We start from the raw sequence: 19,610 nt of genomic DNA, 5'->3' as shown, positions 1-19,610 counted from the left end.
GATATTGAGTATGCTCCTCTTGACTACATGAGTACACTAGGATAACATCAATAAATACTATGACAAATGAATCAAGATATGGCTGGAATAAACTGTCCATTATATGCATAATTGTTGTTGGGGCATTGGTCAGCCCAAAAGACATCACAAGGAACTCGTAGTGACCATAGCGGGTCCTGAATTCCTTCTTCAAGATATCAAACACCTGAATCTTCAACCGGTGATACCTAGATCTCAAATTGATCTTTGAAAATACTCTAGCTCCTTCAAGCTGGTCAAATAAGTCATCAATACGTGGCAATGGGTATTTGTTCTTAATTGTAACTTTGTTCAACTGCCTATAATCAATGCATATTCGCATAGTACCATCCTTTTTCTTCACAAACAAAACCGGTGCACCCCAAGGTGACACACTAGTCCTAATGAACCCCTTATCAAGAAGCTCCTGAAGTTGCTCTTTCAATTCCTTCAACTTTGTTGGCGCCATACGATATAGAGGAATAGAAATGGGCTAAGTTCCCGAAACCAAGTCAATACCAAAATCAATGTCCCTGTCGGGTGGCATGCTCGGCAGGTCTGTAGGGAACACATTCGGAAAGTCTCACACAACTGGAACAAAATCAATGGTAGGAGCATCAGCCCCAAAATACCTCACAAAGGCCAACTATGCCAAATATCTCTACCCATTTATCCGTTGGGCCTTCGAATATGAAATCATTCTACTTGGAACATAGTCTAGAGAACCTCTCCACTCTACCCTAGGCAAACCCGGGATCGCCAATGTTATGGTCTTAGCGTGGCAATCCAGAATAGCATGCCATGGTGACAACTAATCCAAGCCTAGAATAACATCAAAATCAACCATACTAAGAAACAAAGTATCAACTCTCGTCTCCATTCCCATAATAGTCACTACACACGATCGATACACTTGGTCCATAACAATAAAATCACCCACCAGCGTAGATTCATGAACAGGCATAACTAGGGACTTACGGGGCACATCCAAATAGCGGTTAAAATATGATGATACATATGAATAAGTGAAACCATTGTAAAATAATATGCAAGCATCCCTGTGGCACACTGAGACAATACATGTGATCACTTCGTCTGAAGAAACGGCCTCTGGTCTGGTGGGAAAAGCATAGCATCATGCCTGACCACCACCTGATCGACCTCCCCCGCTAGGGTGGCCTCGAGCTGACTGAGCCCCACCCTGAGCTGGTTGTGCGGGTGGTGTAGCTGCTGGTGCTAGGATCATAGGCTAGGATCTTTGTTGTGGAACCCTACTCAATAATCTGGGGCAATCTCTCTTGAGATGACTCAAATCCCTGCACTCATACCAACCCCTCCTGACAAGCTACTGACCTGGATAACCCGAGGAACTGCCTATAGAAACCTGGGAAAACAAAGCATGGTAAGAACTCTGTGCTAGAAATGCACTGAATGATGACTGACACGCACGAGCATTGTAAGAACCATGGCTAACCGATGCACCACGATGAAACGGATGGGTCATCTAAGTGGGCCTATAAGTATGACCCCTGCTGCGATGGGTCTGTCCTCCAGATGAAATACTGTTGAAACCACCTGAACCACGAGGCCTCTCGGCCTCCTTTTCCTCGCGCTCCTGGCTGTGAACCAGATCTAAACGCCTAGCAATATCAACCACCTCATCGAACCTAGCACCTGGCATAATCTACCGAGTCATGACGAAACGTAGTCCATAGTTGAGAAAATCAATGAACCTCTTAATCCTCTCCCTCTCAGTGAAAACTAACCATATCGCGTGACGATCCAACTTCGAAAACCTCATCTCATACTAGGTCACTGACATGCCCTCCAGGCGTAGCTGCTCAAATTGCCTACACAACTCCTTCATGTGATTCTGTGGAACAAACTTCTCTAAGAAGAGAACTGAGAACTCATGCCACTTAAGTGGTGTGGCGCCGGCTGGCCTGCTCAACTCATAGTCCTCCCACCATCTGAAGGCTCCCCCCCAATAGATGAAAAGTAGTAAATGAGACTCCACTAGTCACCGTAATACTCGTCGTGCGAAGGATCTATTGGCACCTGTCTAAGAAATGTTGAGCATCCTCTGACTTATCCCCACTGAACGTTGGAGTTCTAAGCCTCCCGACCCATTCTTGCCTCTTCTGCTCCTCATCACTCATAGGTGGACCAACATGGGCTTGAGCAGCTATAACAGGCTAGGCTGGTAGTACCCCCGGTATTTGAACTCCCTGAACCACCTGCTCTTGAGTACGGGAGGCAGGAGTCTCAGCACCTCCCCCGGCCTGAGAAGTGGCTGGTGCGGCCTGAAACCGCCTGAGCAAGGCTAGTGTATACAATCAATATCTGGTCCAAATCCTTCTCAAGGCCTAGAATCACAATGTGCACAGCTGGTGCCTGAGTTCGTCCCACCAGCTCAACCATATCTGGTATCTGCTCCTGAGTTGGAGCAATTGGTGGCTCCACATATGCTACTTTAGTTGTTGTACGAGTTGTACCTCAGCCTTCACCGCGGCCGTAGCCCTAGCTGGTGGTACTGGTGGCCGTCTGCCCGATCTGGTCGCACGTGTCCTCACCATCTATGAGAGAATTGAATAATAAAAGTTTAGTATCCGGAATCAATAAATATGCACGACAAGAATACAAGAAAGTGAATTTTCTTAATGGTTCGGTAACCTCTCAAAGGTTAGTACAGACATCTCTGTACCGATCTGCAAGACTCTACAAAACCTGATCATGACTCATAATACCTATGAATCTAGGGCTCTGATACTAACTTGTCACGAACCAAAATCCCAACCGTCGTGATGGCGCCTAAAGCACCGGCTAGGCAAGCCTAAATATGATAACAAAGGAAGAACATAACAACTGAATTTGTAGAGATAGCATAAGTGTGGAATCACAATATAACAATTACTACTAATACAAAATAAATCACCTAGTAAAGATGAAATGCAAAACCAAAACAAAACACTGGCCAGTTTTCCTCAACTTTTCCATATCTGTACTAACCACTAATCAGTTTTCCTTAATAACCGCATGTACACCATCAAGAGAGAAATATGAGAGGGTGACCCTAGGGTATGGATCCATATCCACAAGCAAGCACGGCCAATTCTACACGCTACCTGCCCGGCGTGGTCACGGGATCAATATCATAATCCACTGGGCGTAGTCACATGCATAATAGTACAATCCGCCCGACGTGGTCACAGGCACAACAACAAAATTCGCCCGGCGTGGTCACAGGTACAACAACACAATCCACCTGGCGTGGTCACAAGCACAACAACACAATCCGCACGGCGTAGTCATAGGCAACCAGTCCAATCATATCATATAGGAGCAAATAAATAAGTATACATGTATATAATGAATGAACAACAATTCTCGTGCTCCTAGACTAGTATAAGCGACATGTAAAGTGTAGGCATGTGTAAAATGTAGTACCATAGATCAAACCAGCAAATTTTATTAAAGAATAACATTTATCAGTTCATTCAGGGATTACACCCTTATGTAGCCTCAAACATGGCTAAAATAGTTCACAACAATGTCACAAATATATGAAGCATCATGGCTTAAGGTTTATCAGTCAATTCTAGGTTTATCATAGCCTGAGCACAACCCGAACATGAATAAATACTCCATCCCCCCTTCGTGTCAGCACATAGGCTCAGCCCCACACATGTGCACACCCAATATCACGTAGCTATCACAATAATTCAGGCAGCTAGTGGCTGAACCGAGTTTAGATAAGATGCTTACCTCAAGCAATTAAATCACTCTGCTAGCAAGCTCCTCCCATATGTATCAATCTCAGGGAGGCTCGAATCTAGCCAAAAATAACATAATATCATAAATAAAAGCTATAGGAATTGATTCTAAATGATAAAGCTAAGATCTTTAACCAAAATCAAAAAGTCAACCTCGGGCTCATGCCTAGGAACCCGACAAGATTTACAAAATCTGAATACTCATTCAGTAACGAGTCCAACCATACCAAAATCATCCAATTCCGATGACAAATCGAACATCAAATCCCCAAATCTTACTCTCCAATACATGGGTCAAAAGTCCCCAAATTCTAACTTAAATTCATGATAAATAGGTAAACTAATTAATGGGTATTCAATATTCATGGACAAAGGTAATTAAAAATCACTTACCTCTTCAATCTAGATGAAAACCTCTCTAACTTAGAAGAACTCAAACCCTCGATTTTAAATCTTCTCCCAGACTTTTTGCTCCTGCGGTCTCACCAGCCGCACCTGCGGCTCCGCTTCTGCAGAAAAAAGCCCGCTTCTGTAGAGATCACTTAAACACCAGACTAGGTGCACCTGCGGGACCGCTTCTGCGGTCCAGGCTTCGCTCCTGCGCGTCCGCACCTGCGGTGCCAATTTGCTCTTGTGACTCTAGTCTCTCTTACCAAAATTCTCTTTTGCAGCCAACATCCTCGCACTTGCGGGCTCGTAGAAGCGGAAAGTGACTCGCATCTATGGCCTCTTCCAAACCTGCCAAACTTCGCACCTGCGATGAGCATGTCGCTTCTGCGACTTCGCACCTGTAACCCATATCTCGCAGGTGAGAAAACACCATGCATCAAAAAATCTTAGCCATGGTCTTAAGTCTAAAACAACTCCGAAATCACTCTGAATCTCACCCGAGCCCCCCACGACGCCATCCAAACATACTAACACATTCTAAAACACGTACAAATTTAGTCGAAGCCTTAAATCACATCAAACAACATCAAAAATATGAATCGCCCTCAATTCAAGCCTATTGAAACTAATGGATTTCCAACTTCTACAATTGATATCGAAACCTATCAAACCAAATTTCATTTACCTCAAATTTTGCACACAAGTCATAAATGACACAACGGACCTATTCCAACTTCCAGAACCAAAATCCAAGCTCGATATCAACAAAGTCAACTCTCGATCAAACTTCTCAACTTTCTAACTTTAGCCAATTCGAGCCAAACGACTTACGGACCTCCAAATCAATATCCGAACACACTACTGAGTCCAAAATCACCATATAGAGCTATCGGAACCATCAAAACTCTATTCCGAAGTCATTTACCCATAAGTTTATACCCGATCAACTGTTACAACTTAAACTTCCAACTTTGGGACTAAGTGTCCCAATTTATTTCGAAATATTCTCAAAACCAAAATAACCACCTCGACAAGTCACATAACAACAAACGAACATAGAATAAGCAATAAATAGGGAAATATGGCTACAATACTCAAAACGACCGGCCGAATTGTTACACCACCCATCCCAGTATAGACAAAAAAATAAATCGTACATAATATTTATATTAAATCAATGAAGACAAAATATATGTCTTTTATACATGCATTTGTCACTTAACCATGATTAAGATAAGTATAAATTCTCACTTAGTTTATAATTGTTAATGTTAAATTGCTTAATTTGATATAAGTGTTGGGTACGAATAAGTTCCTCAGCTGATGTATATAATGGTACGAGAGAGAGAGAGAGAGAGAGAGAGAGAGAGAGAGAGAGAGAGAGTGAGGGAGAAAATTGGTGAATATGCAATATGCAGGTAGGGCCGGCCCAATGGCCAAGCAAGTAAAGCAGTTGCCTAGGGCCCCTTATTTGTAGGGGCTCCAAATTTTTCTGATTTTTTAATATATTTGTCCATTCATTTTAATAATATTAAGTATTTGAAAAGAAAAAAAAATATTAAGTTTCAAGGAAAGGACGTTGGAGAACAATCGGAAATGGAATCTATTTTGGGAATTCAAGCCCCACGCGTGAACAACTGAACATCCCACTATGTTGTGTCATTTGTCTACCATTATTATTATAAATTGGCCCATATTCTTTATTTTTTTTTACCTTTCTCTCTGCAAAGCTTCTCTAGACTCTATATTCCAAAATTCCAATCTCATTCGGTTACTACCTCAAAATAAAATACCAGAACACAACTACACAAGTACCATCTGTTTGATTTGCTCTCAAGTATTTGGCCTTACATCAAGAATTTTGAAGTAGAAAAAGCTTATCAAATTATCTACTGGTTGTCTTGTTGAATCAGGTTTGATCGTTCTATATTTTATTATTTGCATCTACTTTTAAATTTATTTTTTTTGGATATATTTTCTTTGTAAGTATATATTGTCTTTTTAGTTATTTATTAGAGTTTTAATATGTCAACTAGAAAATATGAATCCGGATGTTCAAAACGTCAAAAAAGGAAAAGGATTGAAACTCTAGTACAATCCCAAAAAAGAGCACTTGATAAATTTGTAGCAAATAGTAAAAATTCTAAATCAGAAAATGTGGAAGATTTTATGATAGATGAACAAATCACTAATATAATTGAGATAGACAATAATAAAATTCAAGAAGAAGAGGAAGGAGGAGAAGTTATCGAGAAACCTAACATATATCCTCAAGAAAAACAAGAAGTTCTAAATAAGTTGGATAATTATACTCTTAGGAACATATATGATCCTAGTCAATGGACTAGTATAGATACAAAGTTGAGAGATCTATTAGTAGAAAAGGGGCCAATTAAAATTACTAACATAGATTTTCCAAAGGATAAATTCTTAAGACATTTTTCTACTATAAATTATATTCAAAAATTGGCTAATGGAGGAAGACATGAAAGAAGATGGTTAGTTTACTCTAAAGATATGGATAAGGTATTTTATTTTTGTTGTAAGTTGTTTAATACGACTTCTAGCTTTTGTAGCAGTAAATTAGCTAGTGATGGTAGTAATGAATGGAGAAATATAAGTGCTAAGCTCAAAGCTCATGAAACATCAAAAGAGCATATTATTAATATGGGTGCATGGATTGATTTAGAAATGAGATTGCACAAAAGTAAAATAATTGATAAAGATGTTCAAGAACAAATCAATAGAGATAGAGAGCACTGGAAAAATGTATTATCAAGAATTATTGTTGTGATAAAAACTCTTGGAAAAAATAATTTGGCATTTAGGGGAAAAAATGAAAAGATCTATCAAGAAAGTAATGGAATTTTTTTGAGTCTAATTGAAATGATTACAGAATTTGATCCAATCATGCAGGAACATGTTCGCCGAATTAAGCATGATGAAATCCATAATCATTACCTTGGACATAATATACAAAATAAATTGATAAATTTATTAGCTAGTGAAATTAAGAATAAAATTATTGACAAAATTATAGAAATAAAGTACTTTACAATCATACTTGATTGTATTCCAGATGCAAGTCATCAAGAACAAATGTCTTTTATATTACGGAATATCGACATCACTGTAACTCCTGTAAGAATTACTGAATATTTTTTAGAGTTGTTAAAAGTTGATGATACAAGTGGAAAAGGTCTTTTGAAGTTATTGTAGATGAGATAAAAAGTATTGGACTTGATATTGATAATTTAAGAGGACAAGGATATGATAATGGATCCAATATGAAGAAAAAACACCAAGGAGTACAAAAAAGACTGCTCGACATAAATTTTAGATCATTTTATACACCATGTGGTTGTCATAATATAAATTTGGTACTTTATGATATGGCTAATTCTTGTACCAAAGCTATATTATTTTTTATAGTACAACGCATATATTCACTATTTTCTTCTTCTACTGAGCGATGGAAAATTTTAAAAGATAATGTACCTAGTCTAACTCTTAAATCATTATCACAAACGCGTTGGAAAAGTCGAATTGAAAGTATTAAAGCAATACGATTTCAAACTCCACAAATAAGAAATGCTTTATTGAAATTAGTAAAAGTTAGTGAGGATCCAAAAACTAAAAGCGAAGCTAGTTGTTTAGCAACTTATGAGTTTGAAAATTTTGAGTTTTTACTGGGTATGACTATTTGGTATGATATACTATTTGCAGTTAATTCAGTTAGCAAACATTTACAATCAAAAGATATGCATATTGACGTTGCCATAGATCAACTTAGGGGTTTGATTTATTTTTTCAAAAAATATAGAGAAGAAGGATATGCAACTTCCATGATTTCTGCTAAGAAAATTGCATGTGAGTTGAATATAGAACCTGAATTTCGTAATAAACGTGTAATATATAGAAAGAAACAATTTGATGAGAACGTTGATAATGAAATTACAAAATCTCTTGAAGAATCTTTTAGAGTTGATTACTTCTTATACATAGTAGACCAAGCTATTTTTTCACTTCAAAGTAGATTTGAGCAATTTGAAGCGTATGAAAATATTTTTGGTTTCCTATTTAGTGGCAAAACATTGAGATCTCTAGATGATGAGAACTTAAATAAAAATTGTCTTAACCTTGAATGTTCTTTGAAACATAATAGTAACTCTGATATTTATGGTTTAGACTTATTTTATGATTTAAAAGTTTTAAGAAAAATAATACACGTAGAAGATGATAATCTAATCGATATACTTAATCATATAAAAAGACTTGATTCTTTTTCAAATGCTTATATTGCTTATAGAATAATGTTAACAATTCCTGTAACAGTTGCCTCAGCGAAAAGAAGTTTTTCAAAATTAAAATTAATAAAATCTTACTTAAGATCAACAATGTCTCAAGATAGATTAAATGGATTAGCTATATTATCAATTGAAAAAGAATTATTAGAAGAAATCGATTACAAACAAATTATTAATAATTTTACATCTCAAAAAGCTAAAAAAATAAATTTTAAATAAAATTATGAGCCGCCATGTTAGCAGGTAGAGATTAATTGCGCCATGAAAGAAACTTATGACTTTAGGTTATACAATAGTTGAATATTTATGCTTAGAAGCTCAAGCTGAGCTCAATAGGTTAGCCATTGGGATAGACATGAAATGAATACATCTAATTAGCTGCCTGATTGACAATAATAACTTCTTTTTTCTTGCTTAGAAAAAATTACAAAGAAGAAAAGTAAAAAAATAAATGAAATTGGAAATTAGAAGAGCTACTGCAGATCTCTAATAATAGTATTGTTCTGAGCAGCCTATAATAATCCTCTTTGTTATTTGACCCAGCCACCTTTCTCCAATCTAATTGCTCTTTGACATCACCCTTTTGATCAGAACTCCACCTGCTCCAATTGTACCTATTCCACAGCCAAGCAAACTGTATTTTTGTAATATCAGTTTTCAATCTTATTTTAACTACCACTTGATATTTATTTATTCATATACTAAGAAATCAATAAAAACAATTTTATTAAAAAATGAATAGAATCTCATTTTAGATCACCTAGAGCATTCCCACGTGGTCATGTTCCAAATGACTGTAAACCATGTGAGTTGTGACCTGAGGACTTCCATGATTCTTTATAATCATCACATAGTAAAAGTAATTGTATATTTTCACATTTCGTACTATTTACTAAAGTATATGTTTTTAGATCTTAATAAATAAAATTGCTCTAATATGAGAGAACTTAAAGACAGGAAATTATGTAATGTATGAGTTAGAAATTTATTCCTGTGTGTATAGGAGTGAGAAAGCTATTCTTGAATTCCAATGAAAAGGACTTCTTTTTTTATCCATCTGTAACAACTTAACTTCTTAAATGAAATTTTCTTCTCCTCTAACAAGTAAAAATACTAGTACTATAAACTAATGTTACACTAATATTTCAAACTTAATTTTATATCTTACTAAGTAGTGAATTTTCATTACATTTTAACCATTATCTTAAATGTTCTTTACCAATAGTTTATCCAAACAAGAAATAACCACACAAATTACATTATCTTAAGAAGATTTTTACTTTCTTAAGCAAGTTATTACTACTTGTTTACCTTGTTGACCTATGGGAATGGTGAATCTTTACAAAGATTTATGCCACTCTGTAATAGATTAGATGTTGAATATATTCTCCTTTGACCACGTGTATGATGGGCCCACTTATTCTTGGTTAAATAAAATTTGACTAAAAAATACTACTGTGTAATACTAAGTAGGTACCTGCAGTAGGAGGAAGAGAAGTGGGCTTTGAGATAAGGGCCGGAACAGCAGCTGTTGGAGAGTACATATGGGCCGGAAGGCCCATTGTCTGTGACTGATGATGGTGAAAGTGATAATATGGGTACATTGGCATCAATGTGTTGCCACCCATCAATGGATACACTTGAGAGAAATGCCCATTCATGTAGGCCCCACCTGTGTAGCTTAGCTTCTGTCCACCACATCACAACCCTTTTATTAAGCCTTCAATTCAATATATTCCCAAAAAAAGAAAACCAAATTTGCCTTAATTAAATTTGTTTTTTTACTTACATGATTGTAATTCATGTCTGTGGCAATATAAGCTGGAGAATAACTGCATAATAACAACAATCTTTATGTTAGGGGTGTGCGAATAAAGTTAGGGTTGAATCAGGTTAAGATATAATACCCATAGAAAGGAAGAGGTTGATGATGGTGATATGGTGAAGCTGGAGCTGCAGCAGCTTGGGGTGCCGAAGCAGCAGGATAGTACCATTGCACGTGACCTGCAGGTGATACTGGATTGGCCCTTGGTCCTACCACGTTGGGTCCTTCAATATTTTTCAGGAAAAATAAATTAGATATATACTACTACTAGTTCATGTCCTCCTCGAATATCATAAGTGATTAAATTATAGGGAATTCCTTCAGAAAATATTTCTATACTTGAAGTTTAGCATTTAACGTGTGCTATACTTAATAAATTATCGTGGTTTTATACATGTGTTTGGGTCAAAATAGAGGATCCAAGATTTTAATGCGACGGGAGAACTACTACTATTATCTTTGTTTTAAAAGAATAATAATAATAACCACGTCAAGAAAATTATTAAGATACCTTGTTGAGGAGGATGAGGAGGAGGAGTGATAGAAGGAGGGGGCCTGGAACGACGTGCGCCGAGGGATGCCAGATTACAGTTGGCTCGGCGGCCATTGATGATTGGGGTTGCATCCTCACAAGCCTTTTTCGCTGATTCTGCCTCCTTAAATGTCACCTATTTATTTATCCAAAACAAGGAACAAATTGATTCAGTTTACATAAAAGTACCACCTTCAATGCCTAAATTCCACTCAGGAAAAACTTAAACAGAAATATTTCCACATGCACGCATTGAACACCCATGATTCCGATGAATATACAATAGCGGAAATGTGAAAAAACTTTTTTTTATGTCAATTCAATAAATATATAATCCTGATTAATTCATCAGTTAATTAGTAGTATAACAAATTAATGTAGTTTTGATGTGAGTATGAATAGTTTTTTTCTTTTTTACGAAAAAGAGTGCTTGGATTGTATACATTTTTTTGCACCTAAGAGTCAAGAATAGATGAATTTTTTGAAAGACACAACCCAATTATCAATAAAAATCACCTAAATGGAAAAACTAGCTAGCTATTCGAACCTCCAATCTCGGCCTAAATGTGTTGTGCTAGAGAATTGGTCACTTTTCGGATTATTATTCTTTCTATATATAAAAGCTGATAAAGTGAAGTTTGGTATACTGTAGTATTTTTGAATGTATAGGTCTGTATGTAAAGAGAAGGAAGTAGAATTAACATACAAAGCCATAGCCCTTGGATCTGCCGGTGAGCTTGTCGGAGATGATGACAGCTTCCAAGATCTCACCATATTTGTCAAAGTGCTCTTTCATGGCTTCCTTTGGAGTTTCCCACGCCAGCCCTCCCACAAACACCTTTGTCAACGTCGTATCTCGATCGCCGATGTTGTTGCTGTTGTTGTTGTGATACCCACTCACATTGTGGTTATTGCTCATCCTCATCTTGATAAGCATGCAGAAAAATGGACTTCTTGAAAGAGAGAGAGAATAATGAAGTTTTATTGGGGTTCAAGGAGAGACAATAGGGGATTTTAGAGAAGAAGTTTAAGAGTATATAAACTTGAGAAATAAGTGGGAGAGTGGGGTTAGGAAGAAGTTAAGGTGGGTGGGTGTTGGGTCTGGGAGATTGATGGAATATGAGTAATATACATAGTATATGCATATGCTTTAATTTCTATACACGGACCATATAAAAAAATATTTTTACACTATCAAAATATTTACAGATAATAGTTCATAAAAAGTAGGAATAGTAACTCAAATATAAGGCAAATTATCAACAGTTATAACACATTAAAATACATTCATAATATTGAATTCTCTACACTATAAATGTAAATAAATTAAATTCACATGTACATGCATATATACACGACATACACATAGAACTTAGTTGTATGTAACACTGTTTGTGTGTCCCCCCCGGGGGGGGGGGGGGGACGGAATTAGAATAAGAAAATGGAGAAAAGCAGGAAGACAGAAGAGCAGACAGTTGGACGAGGGGTTGAGGCCATCAACGTGGTCTCTCTTTTTTTCATCTTCTATCTGGCTTTGTTTAATGAAAATGCTACTCTTCATTACTACCCCTTTAATTTTACTTACCATATTAAAGCCCTATGTTTGTGTGTTGTGCTATAAAATTTTCTTTCCAAACGTGAATGCATCGATGGATCATCTCAGAATTGTATACTTGAGGGTCCACACGCTATTCCTTTTTCTCTCACCACCAAATTAAATTACTGCTATAGAAATAATAGTAAGAAGGTTAGATCTCTTACATTATATTGTACAACCACCATTCACTACTCATTCTTTGAAGAGTTCACATATATGGATGCACACCTTGTTTGTGTTGTAGTTAGCAAATTTTCACATTGTCGTTTGATCTTAATTGGTGATAAGTAGTTGATGAAATTTTTTAAACTAGAAATTCAACAATAATTCCATACTTTTTCATTTTGGTGATGATCTTTCCGTAATTGTATCATTTACTTCTTTTTTTCAACGTAATAGTATTATTTACTGATTGAGAATAAGAATTAGTGTTGAGAAAGATAGTGCAAATTGTCTCCCATATTAGCCCAAAAGTAGTTGATCTTTCAGTCAAACAATTAATATTTTAGTCAGAGATGTGAAGTCTACTAACAGTCATGTCTTAACAGACATATAGGCTATATATAAATAATTAATTTCAATTTCTGTGAACATGTTTGATTGAGCACGAAATTTAAAAAAAATAAAAAAATTTAGAATTTGTGGTTTTAAACAAGTCAAAAATGGGTCCAGAGTATTTGTGTATAAAAGCTTCACATTAAAGGTAGAATTGTAAATTTAAGCAAAATTGTTTTCAAATTTAGAAAGGTGTCATTCTTTTTGGAACAGACCAAAAAAGAAATAGTTTCACCTATACTGGAACAGATGTAGTATTTTATAAGTCCAAAGCGTAAAAAAAAAATCGCCTTTATTTTTCTCTTCTATTCAAAAACTTTCAGAACGTATGCTTGTGAAAGATCAAGCATTAGAAACTTTGATTTTGTTTGGTTTTGTAAGTTCTAAAAGAGTTCTGCCAAGCATCCTAGTAGCCATATAGTAAAAGGAATAAATTTTAAGGCAGTGAATACACTATCGAAGTTACTAATATTTCGTTCTTGCAATTATTTTACCAACACTATTCTCATACTTTTTTATTTCGCAGCAAAAATACAATTTAGAATTAGTATAGGAGAAGAGCTAGGTTGTGTAATTGGTGGTCATGTAGCCAATTCATGTAAAGAGGATTTATAATGTCAACTTTCTTTTTCCTAATTCCATCACTGTATGAAATGTCATAGAAATCAACGGGATAAGCATCTATGTCATAGGAGCAACAAAAATATCTATGTTTGACTCTTAATAAAAAGAAGTGTGAGTTTTGCGTTTTTGTTTTGTTTCTTTTATTTTCGGTTATTTATAGTTTATTTTAGCGAAAGGTATTTTACAATATTATCATTATTTTTATCTTCTTATCTAAACTTCACAAATTTGGTTTCAAAATCTCCTTTGGCTAATTCCAATTTAACCTTCGACAGTTAAGTACGAATTGTTTTTAGATGATACCATTATCACTATATACTTTAATTTTCTATGACTATTTACAATTTGAATTGACAAAATGAACGTATAAAATTTCCTTTTTATTTACCAATCTCTCCACACCAATTAAACCTTAAAATTCACAAAATAAGCGAGAAAAACAAGAAGTTTGCCATAAATGAAGGAGAGTGGAGGTACGCACGACAGAAAAGCGTTGATGAAAAAAGAAAACATAAATGTAAGAAAGAAGACAGCTAAAAAGGCCGTACTGTGAAAATGTGAAATCTACGAAAGGGAAAAAAGGTACAATTAGCAGAAACTGACGTGCGGTCCGGATTCTCAGAGATTTGCGCGTGTAATGTTAACTGAGTATTGTATGTGTTAGAAAGGAAACGTCGTGCATATATTCTCATCAAACGCCACTACCCGCCAATCACGCAATGCCGCCTCCACCGCTATTTCCCCAAAATTTATGTTTTTATTGAATAAAATCAGGTTTTTGTTTGGACAACATTTGAAAAAATATTCTTTGAGAAAACTGCGAAACATGAAGATACATTTGAATAGATGTAATCAGTTTTTAGATTTATGAGTGACAGAAGAGTTTTTGAGAAAAAATAACTCATCTAGCTAACACCTGTTAACTTTTTTAAAAAAATCAAAATTTTGAAATAAATATCATCTTCCAAAAATTATCTTCACTTTTCGCAAGAAATTTTGCACAAACAAATGCCAGTAGATATGCTATGGAAGGTACTACCAAATAATTTAATTACTCTAAGTTTACACCAAAACAATAACAAATCACTTGTGTAAATACAGATTGGAAATATTAAAAAGAAAACTTTATCACATCACTTTGTACCTAATGTTTCTCCAATTCTCATAGATTAAATTAACTAAATTTTGTTTAAATACAACTTTGAGATAATTAACTGATAAGTTTTTCACCAAAAAGTTGTTGAGTTTAATAATTGTAATGATGTGGGCTAGTTAGTGTAATTAGTGTATTTGGGCTTGGCCTACGTTTTGATTTATAGCTTCAGTGGACTGACTGACTCGGGTCATATAAAATAATGCCCCCACATTCTATTTTGTACAAAAAAGAAACATTTTATTTTGAACAGAGATAAGAAATAAGAGATCCGCTTGTTCTTTCTCTTTCTCTATGAAACTTCAAGCCCTAGTTAGCCTCTTCTCAAATCCATGTCGATTCCAGCTTGTAACATGGTATCAGAGCTTGGATTATGGTAGAGCTCGTCCTTGGCTATTGTCCGATGTTACCCCTGTAATTTTTCGCCCGAATTTTGTTTGAGTCTCTCATCAGAGGCATTTTTTGATTCTTAGGGTTTCGGTGTTTGGTACTTCAAATTTTTTCATTTGTTTGTTGTTATCTCGTCATATCCTTCTGATTCCTACAAGCGATTGGGACAGTAAGGACTTATCAGCTGGACTCTCATCGGATTCTAGGGTTTTGGCTTCCGCTTTCTCTTTCGTTTTTTTCATCTCAAGGCCGTGTCTTTCCGGTTGCGAAAGAATTGGTAACATTGTTTCATCTTTATTCATTTTTTTCATTGTCAGATTCTATGATCTCCCTTGCATGTCTAACTAGTTGATATTGTTTGAGCAAAATGACGATTGGTACTGTTACTCATGTTGCAAATAAAAGTGTTTCTGAATCTTCATCTGTTCCAATTAACTCCTCTGTTCGCCACACTGCTTCTCATCCTGATGATTTTACTCATCCTTGTCACCTTCTCTATGTTCATCCCTCAAATATCTTAGGAGCTTCTTTAGTCTATTTCTTTCTATGTGCAATAAGCTAGATTTTATAAATGGGACTGCTGAGAGACCTCATGTTGGTTCTCCATTGAATACTCAGAACTTGCCAAAGATATCTGGAATAAACTCGAAGAGAGATATGGGAAAGCTGGCGGTGCTAGGATTTTTGAATTAAAGAAAGATCTAGCACATATTTTCTAGGGGTCCTTAGATATTGCCTCCTATTTTAATAAAATCAAACAACTATTGGATGAAATAGCCTCTATCTCCATCAATCATCTGAGTGTTTGTACTTGTGGAGGAAATAAAAAGGCTGAAGAGGAGCAAAAGGTGTATCAATTCTTGATGGGACTCAATGAGACCTACCTTCAAGTCAGGAGCAACATCATTATGTTAAAGCCTCTTCCTTCTATGAACACTGTATACAACATATTGTTGAGTGATGAAAAACAGAGACAAGTTTCTTCTGCCTCTCACTTTTCCTCAAGTTTTGCCTCATTTAATGTTGGAATTTTCATTCAAAAGTCAACTTTGATCCTCCTAAACATTCTCTTATCTGTAAGTACTGTAAAAAGCCAGGCCATACTATTGAAAAGTGCTACAAATTGCAGGGTTTTCCTCCAAACTTCAAATGCTCCAAAACTATTGGTCCAAGGAAAATGGCTGCCAATACTGAAGTGGGCAAATCTGGTTTTCTTGGTGCTTTTGGGGGTTCTGATGACCAGCCCCAATCTCAGTCTGAGCAACTGTCTGTAGTGCCTAGTTTGACTAAAGAGCAGTATTCCCAATTAATGATGTTGCTACATCAGTCACACTTGTCTAGTTCAAGCTCCACTCCAAATCTCTTGGCTTCAGCCAACTTTGCTGGTGAGTTAATGCCTAAAAGTGGTATGTTCAGAACCTGTTTGCTTACTAAAATAGAGAACTTAGTATGGATTATAGATTTTGGAGCTTCTGATCATATGACTTCTGACAAATCTCTTCTTTTCAATATTCAAACTCTTCTTATTCCTTATCTTGTCTCACTTCCAAATGGGTATAAAGTTAAGATCACTAATATTGGCTCTTTGACTTTATCCCTTGATTTAATACTCCACAGTATCCTATATGTTCCTTCATTCCATTATAATCTAATTTTTGTTTACAAATTAGTTGCTAGACCTGGTCATCTTGTTCAGTTTACCAATGCTAGTTTCACTTTTCAGGGCCCTTAACTGAAGAAGTCAGTGGTACTTGGTAGGCCAGAAAATGGACTTTATAAGCTCTTTCAACTTCCTGCAACATCCTTCTCTTGTGATTCTTCTACTTCCAGTATCATTCCTTGTAATGTTTCTCCTATTGAATGTTCCAATATTTTTAATGTTGATGCAAATATGTTTTCTGATGCACATGTGCATACTGATCATGCACTACTGAATAAAGTCAATAAAGAGGATGTTTTTGGCATTATAGACTTGGTCATTTGTTGTTTTCTAAGATAAAATATATTTCTGATTGTAATGCCAAATTGTTTTCCAAACAATATTTTACTTGCCCTGTTTGTCCACTGGCAAAACAAACCAGATTACCATTCTCTGATAGTTCGATACACACTGTTGCACCATTTCAATTAATCGACATTGATACATGGGGTCTTTACCATTCCCCCACTTATGATGGATCAAAATATTTCTTGACCGTTGTTGATGACTATACTAGAGCTACGTGGACTCACTTACTAAGTACAAGGAGCAATGTTTTTGACCTTTTAAAGGCTTTCATTGCCATGGTAGAAACCCACTTTCATTCTAAGGTGCAAACTGTCAAAAGTGATAATGAATTGGAGTTAGGGTCTAGTTTATATGGATCTCAATTTTTTCTACTAAAGGCATTGTGCATCAAACTTCTTGTCCACACACTCCACAACAAAAGGGAGTGGTGAAAAGAAAACATAGGCATTTGCTTGAAATTGCTAGGGCCCTACTCTTTCAATCCAACTTACCCATTACATTTTGGGGAGATTATGTCTTGATTACCACTTATTTGATCAACAGGTTCCTTTCTCCCTTACTAAATCACAAAAGCCCTTATGAACTCTTATATGGTAAATCTCCCAGTTATTCTCACCTTACGGCATTTGGCTGTCTTTGCTACTCTACTATTCCTAAAATACATAAGGATAAGTTTCAGCCTAGAGCTTTGCGTGTGTCTTCTTGGGGTACCCTTTTGCTAAGAGAGGCTATAAACTGTATAATTTGGAAACTAATTCTTGCCTTGTATCTAGAGATGTTATTTTTCATGAGCACATTTTCCCATTTCTTTAATCTTCTTTTAGATCTCCCAACATTTGTCCTTTTCCTTTTTCTGCCTGTTCTGATGATTTTCCCTTTACTTCATCTTACGTTCCTTCTTCATCTCCCACTTGTCATGGTTCTCCCTTGCTTACTCCTATTTCTACTTCTTATTCTTCTCCTATTTCTCCCCCTTCATCCTCTTCTGTCTCTTCAGCTTCTCCTTCTTCATTTGTTTCTGCTCCTTCATCTTCTCCCCCTCTACCTCCCTGTCCCCCTTCTCCTCATACACTCAGAAGATCTACTAGGGTGCATAAACAACCTTTTTACCTTTAGAGTTATGTATGTCACTCTTCATCCTTAGACTCCAGTTATGTTTCCTCTAATTCTCATTTTAGTCAGCAGCCTGTTCCTGAGCCTTTCACTTATTCTCAGACAGCTCTTGTTCCTGAGTGACAGGATGCCATGAGAAAAGAGTTTGAGGCTTTGGAAGCAAATCAAACTTGAAAAATTATTGAATTTCCTCATGCGAAGAAACCCATAGGTTGCAAATGGGTGTACAAGGTTAAATATAAAGCTAGGTTGGTGGTTAGGGGTGATACTCAGGTTGAAGGGGTTGATTTTCATGAAACTTTCTTGAGGGGGTTGATTTCATGAAACTTTCTCTCCTGTTGTGAAAATGTGTACTATTAAGGATCTTATTGTTGTAGCAGTCAAAAGAAAATGGCCTCTTTTTCAACTAGATGTCAATAATGAATTCTTGCATGGTGATTTGGATGAGGAAGTGTATATGAAACTTCCAATTGGTTTATCTATTCCCTCCACTTCTTCATATGCTACCCTCGTGTGTAAGTTGCAGAAATCTCTTTATAGGCTAAGGCAAGATTCCAGACAGTGGTATGCCAAACATTCTCATGCTTTACAGTCTAGGGGTTATGCTCACTCCTTAGATGATTACTCTTTATTTACTAGAGGGTCTGGGGATTCTCTTGTTATCTTGGCTGTTTATGTGGATGACATAGTTCTTACTCAGACTGATTTACATGAAATTTCTGCTTTGAAAGACTTCTTGCATGATCAGTTCAAAATCAAAGACTTAGGATTGTTGAATTATTTTCTTGGTATTGAGGTTTTGTACTCTCCATCTGGTGTCTTACTCCATCAGAGAAAGTTCATTCATGATCTCCTGAGAGAATTTTATTCTTATGTATCTTCTCATGTGGTTTGCCCTCTTGAGCTACATGAAAAATTGAAGGCCAATGTGGGTGATCCTTTACCCAGTCCCGAGTTGTATAGGAGTTTGATTAGCAAGTTAAATTTTTTAACACAAACCAGACCAGATTTGTCATTTTATGTAGAACATCTGAGCCAATTCATGTAGCATCCTTGTGTGTCCTTTTCATTTTTCTGCATATTCTGATGATTTTCCCTCTACTTCATCTTACATTCCTTCTTCATCTCCTACTTCATCTCCCACTTGTCATGGTTCTCCCTTGCCTACTCCTATTTTTACTTCTTCTTCTTCTTCTCCTATTTCTCCCCCTTCATCCTCTTCTATCTCTTCAGCTTCTCCTTCTTCATTTGTTTCTGCTCCTTCATCTTCTCCTCCTCTACCTCTCTGTCCCCCTTCTCCTCATACACTCAGAAGATCTACTAGG

General features: G+C 36.2%; 2 protein-coding genes across 3 annotated transcripts; one reads left to right on the top strand and one right to left on the bottom strand.

The window, feature by feature from the left end:
- The first annotated feature begins 6,206 nt into the window (after window positions 1–6,206).
- On the top strand, window positions 6,207–7,400 carry LOC138892828 (uncharacterized). The gene has a single exon (XM_070176572.1). It carries the CDS (start codon window positions 6,207–6,209, stop codon window positions 7,398–7,400), a length of 1,194 nt encoding a protein of 397 aa, XP_070032673.1.
- A 1,474-nt stretch (window positions 7,401–8,874) lies between these two features.
- Window positions 8,875–11,881, bottom strand: LOC104095864 (probable RNA-binding protein ARP1). 2 transcript variants are annotated; one of them, XM_018770680.3, is made up of 6 exons: window positions 11,552–11,881; window positions 10,825–10,981; window positions 10,396–10,537; window positions 10,278–10,320; window positions 9,966–10,176; window positions 8,875–9,102 (listed from the first exon to the last, which is right to left on the bottom strand). In XM_018770680.3, the coding sequence occupies exons 1-6, from the start codon at window positions 11,780–11,782 to the stop codon at window positions 9,047–9,049; spliced, it is 840 nt and encodes a 279-aa protein (XP_018626196.1). In that variant the 5' UTR covers window positions 11,783–11,881; the 3' UTR covers window positions 8,875–9,046. The 2 variants fall into 2 exon arrangements, with proteins under 2 accessions (XP_018626196.1, XP_009600394.1); XM_009602099.4 differs by having other exon boundaries at window positions 8,875–9,122; window positions 11,552–11,876.
- Window positions 11,882–19,610: the final 7,729 nt, after the last annotated feature.

Source organism: Nicotiana tomentosiformis, chromosome 5 (genome assembly GCF_000390325.3).
Source record: "Nicotiana tomentosiformis chromosome 5, ASM39032v3, whole genome shotgun sequence".
NCBI lineage: Eukaryota > Viridiplantae > Streptophyta > Magnoliopsida > Solanales > Solanaceae > Nicotiana > Nicotiana tomentosiformis.
Note: the sequence above shows the minus strand (reverse complement) of the source record. Positions and strands in the feature narration are given on the sequence as shown.